This window comes from Neodiprion pinetum, chromosome 1 (genome assembly GCF_021155775.2).
Source record: "Neodiprion pinetum isolate iyNeoPine1 chromosome 1, iyNeoPine1.2, whole genome shotgun sequence".
Classification (NCBI taxonomy): domain Eukaryota; kingdom Metazoa; phylum Arthropoda; class Insecta; order Hymenoptera; family Diprionidae; genus Neodiprion; species Neodiprion pinetum.
In genome coordinates this window covers 39,964,804-39,975,713 of record NC_060232.1, presented here as the reverse complement: position 1 = coordinate 39,975,713, position 10,910 = coordinate 39,964,804, and the positions used below count along the sequence as shown (strand labels likewise).

The window sequence follows — 10,910 nt, the reverse complement described above, 5'->3', positions numbered from 1 at the left end:
GAGATTTTAGACATAATAATATTAATGTACGAATATGAGTGATGGATTTGGTGCGGTTTAGACATGGCCTAGCCTCGCGACTCACGGTCTACTTATAGACGCGTCAACCTCACCTCCAACCAGACGCGTATTAATTGAGTCTCCGCAGATTTTTAACTTCTCTTCCAACCCGCCCCCCACAACCAGAACCGTTGACACTCATCGAAATCTAATTTTGTGCCAAGGTAACTGTACGAATTGTAACGGATTACTACATAATAAAAAAAACACTAGCTGGATTGATCGAATTCAAAAATAATACGAAAACTTTCGCTAATGGACTGCTGCTATCCCCTCTATTTCCTTCTTTGTTTATCAAGGATGAAGATGAACGTAGATTATATTCGCATTCCTAAATTTTCACCATCCGTTAGCCAATTTAGAAATTACACGTGTAATCTTACCCCAGTTTGAGCTCAATGTTTCACGATTAGTGTGTCTTTATTTTAAAGTTACTGAGGTAACTTTCTCCTTTTGCATACTTTAGAATTTCATCTATTGATCTAATCGTTAGTTGTACTTTTTCAAAAAAATTTTCGATCTTTGATGTTAAAATGATTTTTACTAACAATCACAGCACGTTTTCTGTTTTTTTTTTTCAGAATTTTGATTTACAGTTTCATTAGTAATTATTTCGACGATTTTGCTTACGATAAATATTTTCATTTATTTTTGGTGAGGTAACTGTGTTTTTTAAAGCGTTCGTTATATGCCTTCGATTCGTTCGATTTCGAATCTGAGTTTTCACTTCAATATGCGTAGTTACAAATTATATTGTTGAAAGTTAATATTTACACGTAAAAATAGTTGCTCGTCGGTTGGAAGCCGCGGTACTCGAGTGATATGGGTAATTATCGCTACGCACTGGTGTATGCTTGTTTTTCTTAATGCCAGTGATCTGCGACGGCGATTCCCTCCGCGATGAACCCGATTTGATCCTAGTTACGAAACTCAGCTCGACGCCGGAGCTTTCAAGTCCGCAATCCAGACATGGCTGGACATTACCCGCTTGACTGTTAGAAACCTAAAAATTGAGAGAAAGACTGATACAACGATTTATTGTAAATTTAAAGAGTTTTCAGTTAATCGAACTATGTTCATCTTGTACTCATATCGTTCGAAATGTAACTATAATTTTGAAAATCGAACGCAACAGCGATTTCGGTTGGGATACATGGACCGTGTTTGATTCTTCTTACATAATATCGTACTAGATAAACGGTGGTGTGAATATACTCTGACGATGAGTGCAGAAGACGCGCCTTCGAAACGAGACCGCTGTATAATCAATCACCGGAAACAATACATTTTTTGTTTATAGAAATCGAATCGTGAACTAACTTTGGTTCGCCTCTCCTCGACGTCTCCGCGTCGAACCAATCTCGGTATCTTCGAACAGGGTGGTCCCGACTCCGGTTCTAGCGTCATCTCTTCTGATTCAACTTCCTTGAAATACTCTAGGCGTGTTTTATCAAGCGTTCCGTAAGCTCGTTCGCTTTTGTACTCCGCCCTGGTGTATTTTTTGCCACAGTACTTTTGATTCGTAGCTTTCCCGCTGCAACTCGATCGACGACGATCATCTCGCTTTGCGCTGGCTCCTAAAATTTCAAATTTTCCCCTCGGGTCTACGCACTTCTGATTCCGTAAACCGTCGGAAAGTGCTGCTTTCCCGAAACGATTCCGTCCCATCGAGCGAGGCTCGTTCTCGTCAGAGTAAAATTCGGAATCTGTGCGGTTCCCGGATTCCCACGAATTCGAATCCTCGATTTCAACCGGGGTTGAAAGGTTCTCCGACTCGTCAGAGCCGTCCCAAAGCTCGTCTGGAATCGTTGTTGGACGATTTGTCGAATCGTAGTCTGCTTCATCTGTAGAGGATGCTAGTTTGTTTTCAGATTCCAAACCCATTCTTTCCACGTCCACGTTTACGGTTGGAAGTATACAGTAGCTTTTTTGATCCAACTGATTCAACCTGACGATCTTAGTTTCAGAATTATCCCTGCGCTTGTTATTCGCCTGCTTTTCCACGCAATCATCGTCTTCCGTGAGTGTAAATGCATTTTGGAACAAAGTGGAACTCGGCAAACTGGAAGCGCTGCTCAATGCAGGATTGGTTTCTTTCTGTTTCTCAGCGCTACAACCGTCGCCAGTGAGCAAATCATCGTCGCTGTTACGTTGCCAGATGTGATCGGTGAAAATTTTATCCTCATTCGAATCCCAACGCATCTCCGATTCTATTTTTTCGTTCTGCAAGTCTTCCGGGACCTGGCAATAGGAGTGGCTCACATGTTTCGAGACAGGATAATCAGTCTCCTTGTTCCGTGCAACAAGTCTGACCAGTCCGTCCTTCAGAATTCGTGAAATTTCGTAAATTCCAGTAGCCACTGTCTGCATAATCGAACTTTGACTTGTCCGTCTTGTTTTAGGCGGCCGATATAAGGCGTCTAACGAAACTTCGTAATTATTATACTGACGCAGGAGACCCGGCAGCATGCGGGATCGGGACGAGCAGATTTTCTTTCTCGTTAAGGTATTTTTCTTGTGCCTTGCGTAACGTGCTGTGGGAACGTGAAATTTTCGCATGTCGTTCAAAGCCTGCTGATCTAAAAGTTGTGAGTGAAAAACGGGCTTTTGGCAGAAGGAGAATCGACCATTTTTTGTGTGATCGTTGACGACCCCGAGTAGCATCGAATTGCTGGGAAAAGCTTGCGGATGATCGTTATAAATTGTTTGTGTTTCTTGCTTAGGCATGCAAGCATCGTTCCAGCGTCCGCATTTCTTACAGACAGGGTTGACCACCCCGTTCGACAGCCAATTGATATGTTCTATTTCATCCTCGAGTGTTTCTTCGGTTTGATTCTCTTCCTCCTCAATCACATCTGGCATTGTAGTAGCAGCCTCACGAAGCCAATCTTTATTCCGTAAATAATTTACCGCAGTCTTTTTTGAGGGCCGTCTAATGCACTTAACAGAAAAACGCTCGGGTCTTCTGCATGTGTCACTTAGAGCTGCAATTCGCGACGTTTGATCCTGTTTCACCTAACATGGAAGAACATCGGTATATAAAGTTGAAGTTTCGGTACATTAATTATGCATTTCAAATCGGTATACCATAAATTACCTCGTAGTTGCTGTGCCGCGTCATTAAAGATCCTGTATTGCATTTCCAGTGCCACGATGGAGATTTGGCTGCAAAAAAAAAAAAAGAAATAAGTATATACAAACAACACTTAGTCGTGTACATAAAAGGTTTAGAAATAAAACATTGCCTGTTACAAAATTGATGAAATCTATCTACAAAAAGAGTGCAATATATACTGCTTATCAGCTTTTCAATTTTCAACAGGTAAGATATTATATACCGATTTCATCGTCGTTTTCTTGAACAGCAACATTCAGCGGCGTCAACAACGATTGATGATTTTCGATTCTCGGCCCCGTTCTCGTCGAAGTCTTCAGGCCTGAAATTCAAATTTGAATCAATGATCTTGACATACACGGTAGAAAGCTTGGATGTAGGTTGAATTATACGTTAACTTGAGATGAAAAACATACGCGATCTTTCTCCGGCATCCGCATCCGTACCGCACCGGATTGCCGAACCTGCAGAACAATAAAACAGAAAATCCAAGAAACAAAGGGTCAAAACCGAGAGAAACGGATGTAATCGTAAAACTTCAAACAGTTGATGTTCGTTGTGCACGAAGTATGCCTTCTAAGTCGAGGCGTGTCACTTTATTACTTGACTGATCTTATTATGGCTACGAAACTGTGTCTCGTTATACTTTTCCTGTACAGATCGTTTCACGAAAAACTCACAATTACCGAAGAAGATATACCTAATATGTAAACAAGAACTTCGGACCAACCGATTGGTAAAAAAAAATTGACCACTCGAAAAGCGAATGTAGACTACTGATGTGGAAGGCTTCGTTATCATATGAAACAGAAATTCGTCAACTTACCCTTTTCTGCAGATACACCGATCGGCACGTCTGTAAAGCAGCGAATTTTACTGAGTATTATTGTGTTTGAATATATAAAAACGTGCACGAATTCACTCACTTTTCACCGTTTTTCTCCCACTGTCGTCGTCTCGGACCGCAAACGCAAAGAAATTGTCTGTCGATCATGAATGAGCTTCAATTATAATTGTCAAAACTAGAACACATGTAGACATTGAATTTTAATTTTAATTTTTTTTTTTTTTTTTTGAACGTAGCAATTGCAATTTGACGGATTCTTCGGTGGAAATATCGATAGGGTTGAATCAGAATCCTAATTGCAAAATCCAATGACAAGAAATGCTATCGGGAAGATATTTGAAAAGAAGTCCGGGGTACTTACTTTTCTTTCAAAAATCCCACGTAGAAGAAAAAGATGCTGGCAAATCCGAGGGCAAACTTGGTGAGGTACCATGGATAATCAGCCGTGCAATGAGGCATCTTGAAGAACGTTATATGTATGCTTCATGTGAAGTGGAAACTTATTTCAAAGACTGATTTAATCCGCTGCAGGTAAAAATGCACATCATATGTACAGTAGGGTGGTTCATTTTAGATTTGTTTTTTTTTAAGGCGCCACTCGAGAAAATTTGTGAACAATACTGAGAAAAAACTGTTGTAAAACCTGGAGGAGGTAGGGAAAAATATATAAAGGTCGCTACAAATTATTGTAAAATTTTTTATTTATTTTTATCTTCACACCTTACGGACTTATATATATATATATATATATATATATATATATTAGTTATTTTTTTTTGTACCGTGGTTCAATTAATCGTTTACCAATCAACAGCAAACTGCGCCTAACAATTCGACAAATTTGGATAACAGTTTTTGCTACCGAATTATTTTACGATGATTCTTTTTCAGTAGTGGCCACAAGTTTTTCGAGTGGCACCTTAAAAAAAAAAAATTACAAAATGAACCACCCTAATGTACAGTACAGGTCCATCGAAAATCAGGAAACAAATTTTATAACAAAAAAAAATGGTTACTTGTACGTTTGGTGGGGTTGTTTCGTAACTATAAGGGTGAATTTATGTCATTTGCGGTGCAGACTGCCATCGTTCGGAGTCACGGTTCCGCCTTTCCTGCAGAGTGTCAAGTTGTACATTCACTGTGTACGAATGCTTCCTTCGGTTTTTTTGTTGAACTGAAATTTCAATTGGATAAAAAAAAATTTTCCGCAGAAATATTGGGACGCAGTGTTTCGGATGTTGAGAATTTTGACGTACCGGAAACAAATTACAAATACGCGGGGACGCAGATTTTCAAATGTTACGTGGTTGCCGGACACGCTTAAGGCGGTTTTTTACCGCCAGTTCGAACATGCTTATGTACAAACATGCTCTTAATATGTGAAACATTGATATTCATTAGGATGTGGTGGCACCAATCGAACGACGAAAGTTAAGCGGCGAGGAATGAGCGTCGGGCAAAAGTGAGTGAATGAAAGAAATAAAGAGATTAAAAAAGACGTAAGCGCGCAGCTTCCCTTTAGTCACGGGGCTTTTGACGCATCGTTGTAGGGATGGTGAATGGGCTGTCAACATATTTGCCGCAACAAGTTCTCGGAGTGTCGACTGCAGCGTGCAAGCCAAGGGAGAAAAGCGGCGTGAAAAAGAGAATCGAGTGAAAACTGTCAAACCGACAGTGCGTCATTCACGCTCATTAGAAGAAATTCTCCGTCGCATTTCACGCGTGCCTCCCATCGATATATTTAAACACCCCCTAGCCTGAAGTTCTAGGGCCTATATACTGACAGTCCCCGCGGTGACTTGAGAAACAGGTCACAACTCACAGACCAAGGGGGAGAAAAGAAGTAAGAAAAAGACGAGAGAAAAAAAGGAGAAAAGAAAAGAGATCCCGTGACATATGTGACAATGTGTCGGATGATAGAATCGCTAAATGCCCGGAAAAAGTCCCATAAATTTTCATTTACCAAGGTATCTCCAATTTCGCTCCAGATGACAGCTCATGTCTTGTTTATCATGGTGTTCAATGATCCTGGAAATATCCTTGAATTTTACTTATCCTTCAAAAGTCCTGCAAACTATCCTTAAATTTTTCTTGTGCATTATACTTTCAATGTCCTTGAATAACCTGCAAATGTCTTGGAATTTATTTGCGGACTTTTTGTCACTGGAAATCATGTTTATATTATACTTATGTTAAATGAAAGAAGTGTATCACCAATCGCATAAACTATAATAACATCCGCAGATATTAGTTATACTTAGAAAATCGACGGCAAAACCGGCATATTATGACTTATACCTATTACAATTATTGGGATTGTCACTTTGGAATTCATCTGGTGAAAAAATATCAAACTAATGCAAAGAGGCTGACAGCTGACCGTTGGCCGTGTTTCATCGCGTGTGGATGGTAGAAGAGGTATATTGTTGATTATGTTTAATTAATTTATGAAACATGAGTAATTTGAAACACCGAGAATTACGATTTGTCTCAAATAAAATTAAAAACTTGAGTTATATGGTAATAAAATGGCGCCGACAACTCCGCTCTGACGTCATGAGGACATTTTCCAATACACTGAAACGTGTAAACGTGATATTTCATTGCCATTGGTATCAGTTGTGAGACATAGTTGTGGGTATAATACCGAGTACACTGTGTATAGGTATAATATTCCATGGTGGCGACCGGCCGCATGGGATCAGTCAGAGAAACATTAGGGCAGTAATAACAATCAGGGGACAACATTAGCTGGGTGGCATTTAAAATTCCATAGAGTATGTGGGCATATAGATATATAGGTGTGAGAGAGCGAGGAGGTTCAGCGAGGAAGGAAGTCCATCTAACAGTCATACGTTGGAAAAACAAGCTGAAAACTAATATTAACTGTGTGTTGGCAACACGTAGGCATAAGAGGATCTTGTTAACGAGCTCTTAAAGTCAGATCACAGAAAGAATGCCATGTGGTCGCAGCTGGTGCGGGACGTTTTGACTTTCGAGTGCCATGCGCAAGCCGCGATTCGAAGACACTACACCGAGAACGACCACCGCAGCACCTTATACCAAATTTCCAACAAGGTCTTCGGCAGCGTCTTCGCAGCTAAACGAAGAGGGACACAATGTGCGTAGGACACGCGCGGAGCCCAAAGTTTTCTTAACGACGACAGAACGCTTCGTTGTGTTAGACGTTGTATGTAATGCACAATTGTCTTACGCCATGCCGTTGGAAAATAAGATGTGTATAGTGGTTTCAAGTCCGCTCAAAACGGAGTGGAGAAGATCACTGAACTAACAATCGAACCAGCTCTCTCTGCGTGAAAGGGTACAGAAATGCTTATTATAGTCCTAGATTCTTCTCCAAGTCCACAATGACTGACTGTTATTTTCTCTTAATTCTTATTCCGCGGCAGTCATATCGCGTTGTGGTATTGCGGTACCAGGAAAGTAAGCGGAATTCACAACTTGGCTTATTCTGCCGAAGATCTGTATAATAGCATCAGACTATTATAATTTTATTACCATAGGTATAATGCTGGTTTACTGTTAGGGATGTAAAACGTTAAGAGGAAGGACCGAAAGACCTATGATTTTTTTAGAATACAATGAAAGACAGGGTCGAGAACTCAGTGGGACTCTAGAAAATACAAGTTTTCTTGTATTGAGGTTGATGGCAAATGAAATTTGGTTTCGTTGTTCGGAAGATTAATTAGTTCACCAGATACATACAAAAATTGTAATAACCGCTGTTTCTATTTGCTTAACTCTAGAACTACCGAGGTAAAATGTAACGTGAAATAGAAATTTTAAAATGAAATTGCAAAACCAGTCATTTTGACTGGCTGGTAGTTCTAGTGTTAAGGCAAACCCGCAAGCTCATGACTTATAGTGTCACTTACGTTTACTTCTGGATAAAACGAGCCTTTTCCTGTTTTTCGACTTCTCATATTGACCTATGTTGAGCTTGAATTACCGAAAAATAATGATAATTTACAATTTGGCTGCACAGATATTTGTGTAATAGCTGATAGCTACACGAGCGACTTGCAATTTATGAAATTGTGGAGAATTCAAGGAATCTCGCAGGAGACGAAAAGACGTGGAAATATGTGTGTATAATGGAGGCGTAGGTATAACTCGACATTCCAACTCGCCAGGACCGCTTGATAATTGTGATATACCCCATAACCACGAAGTGTAATCCTGGAGGGTCGATTGGCCCGATGCCCCAGGGAAGCATCCGGAAGTGGCGGAGCTTCTCTGAGATCGCAGCCAACCAGAGGTACCGATGGCTAAGAATAGTTTTTAATTTCGTAGATGGAGGCGGGGGCAACGGCAACACCACACCTCCTTCTCCTTTAAAAAAAAAATTAAAAAAATACGCAGTCTTCTCAGCCTCCGATTGAGTGGTATACATTGCAACGTCTCATCTATACGAGCAATTCCTACAAACTTGGACCAGTTGAGTCAGCCAGTAGTAAGGTTCTAGTTCTCGAGTCGACGCATCCCCCAACGAACCGAATCGGTGTTACAGTGTGAAGCTCGACATAATACAGTATCGCTGAAAAGTTGATTAAGAAAAGCTCGAATTTCTTCCGTATGAGTGAGATCTTGGCACAGTTTGACGAATGATTGTATTCGAGTTGAGTCTGCAGGTCGAAGCTCGGTGAATTGAAAAACTTGGAAGCAACTTGTGTTCAGAAGAAAGTGAAATAGGTTTCAGGTACCAGTGCAAAGAGGTACCTACGTTACCTAAAGAAGACTCGGAGGAACTATGAAGACGGATCAATCGACCGATCCATCAACGAGACAGTTGGCATCATCTTCGATCGAGCATCGTCTCCGTAGTCCAAAATGTGCGCGGTGCAGAAATCACGGGGTGATTTCCGGTTTGAAAGGTCATAAAAGATCCTGCGCATGGAAGGACTGTCGTTGTCCCTGCTGCCTTTTGGTAGTCGAACGACAACGGGTTATGGCAGCCCAAGTTGCCCTCCGTCGGCAGCAACAGGCACACGGAAACGGCTACAACAACGACCATGGACGGCTCCCCGTACCCGGGAAATTGGCAAACGAGGGACAAATCCATAATATTGGTGATCAGCAGCGTGCCGCTGCAGCTTATCAGCGAAGACTGCGCAATCTGCAGCATCATCTGCACTTCACCCAAACGCAGATCAGCGTCACTCAAAATTTGAGCTTGAACACCTTGCCTGGGAGCGGAGGACTTCAGTCCGCAGGTACGGTAACTCGACCACCATACGCGTTTGTTTACCCAACTAACAATAAGAGTTGACGTATACGTTTACTTTGTTATTTACGAGTTTACTCAAGGGAACGCGAATTTTATAAATTCAAATTGTGTACGTGCAACATGTATAGGAGGTATACGTGAATTCAGGGTGCAAATGTACACTCAACTTGCCGACCCTCGAGACAATAAAACTTTGTTTACATCACTCTGCAAACATCTTAAGCCGAGTAGATACACAACGAGCCCCAAATAACTTTACGATCGTTTACTTTGGACGATCCCCTCCTCCCCTCCTTCTTCACAGAGTCTTTACCATTCTTATTCTTGTAAATGATACAGTATCACTTCCATCACTTTTCCAAGGAACGGAATCCTGTTATTTTTGTACATCTGACATTCCTAGAGTTTCAAAGCAACGAAAGGAAATCATAAAAGGTGATACTCTTGTCCACAGCTGTTGTGCGAGCTCAACGGCGGTGCGAGCTATATATATATGTATGTATATACCTATATACCGATGTCCGGAATTTATTAAACTTTAGAGATTTTTGGTCCAGTCAACGTCATCGCTATTCATTTTCGGATTCGATCGATCTGCGGTAATCGTTCACGATTCCCTTAAGTTAGCGATTACTGTAACCAATATCTCGCTCAAATTCTTCGAAGAACCAAAGCGATGCCAAAAATTCCTCTGACCGAAATTGCGATTTTCTGTTATAGTAATGCCAGCACCCCGGATATTGGGTGCCTTATCGCCGAGTGATCGACAACGGAAAAGACGGACGTTTGCTGACGAGAGTTTAGACTTCCAATCATTGTACCCGGCGTACCAAACCGCTGCCCCTTGGTACACGTCTTCGAATGAGGCTCAAACATCCAAAACAAGACTCAGTGGTTTTATATTTGCAGCCACTAGTCCGCGGGAAAATTTAAACCCGTCCGGTAAACATGGAACGTCATACGTCGTCTCAGCACCACCGATTTTTGAAAAGAAACCGGTGATATCTTTCAGCGTTGAATCAATTATCGGAACAAAATGACCCCCCTTCGTTTTATACTCATTTTTCTGTACATATTCTCCTACGATCATCGACAACACATACTCGTAACATCATTTGCACTACTTAATAATTGAAGAAATTATACAGTACACGATTTACTAACTTTGAAAACTATCTACAACGTTTAAAAGTAGGTAAGACATTATACTCTTTCAGTAACTACGTAGTTAATATCATTTTGATAATCTAACAATATGTGTACACAATGTAACAAGCGGAGCGAGTTTTACCAAATATAATCATGCTCAAAAATTCTCATTCACGCCATTATTTCTATACCTATGCTAATATGATACAAATCGCTGCTTCAATTGGATAAGAAAAATATTTCAATGTGTAAGTATCAATGCTACCACGTCCAAGTAATATAGATATTACTTTACCAAACAGAATAAAAGATAATTCCGAATCACAAAACTGTAGTGGTCGGTACCATTCGAGGGTTTAGATTAAAAAGTAAACATAATATACGATATTTATAGCTTGACTAAAAATTGATTGTGCATAAGGTTTGGTGCATTCATGTATTTTAAAATTTTTACCGAATCCTTTAGCCTGTCCGCGCTGCAGTAAAATTAT

General features: G+C 40.6%; 1 protein-coding gene across 1 annotated transcript; it reads left to right on the top strand.

Annotated features, from left to right (window-relative positions):
• Window positions 1–8,423: 8,423 nt before the first annotated feature.
• Window positions 8,424–10,583, top strand: LOC124219882 (doublesex- and mab-3-related transcription factor 2). Its single transcript, XM_046628110.2, has 2 exons — window positions 8,424–9,256; window positions 9,991–10,583. The coding sequence occupies exons 1-2, from the start codon at window positions 8,794–8,796 to the stop codon at window positions 10,308–10,310; spliced, it is 783 nt and encodes a 260-aa protein (XP_046484066.1). The 5' UTR covers window positions 8,424–8,793; the 3' UTR covers window positions 10,311–10,583.
• The last annotated feature ends 327 nt before the right edge of the window (window positions 10,584–10,910 follow it).

Bases quoted from the DNA above. Each gene is read 5' to 3' on its own strand.
- LOC124219882 (XM_046628110.2), top strand. From the start codon at position 8,794: ATGAAGACGGATCAATCGACCGATCCATCAACGAGACAGTTGGCATCA. The intron at 9,257-9,990 runs GTACGGTAACTC...TTTCTGTTATAG, and splicing joins CGGAGGACTTCAGTCCGCAG to TAATGCCAGCACCCCGGATA.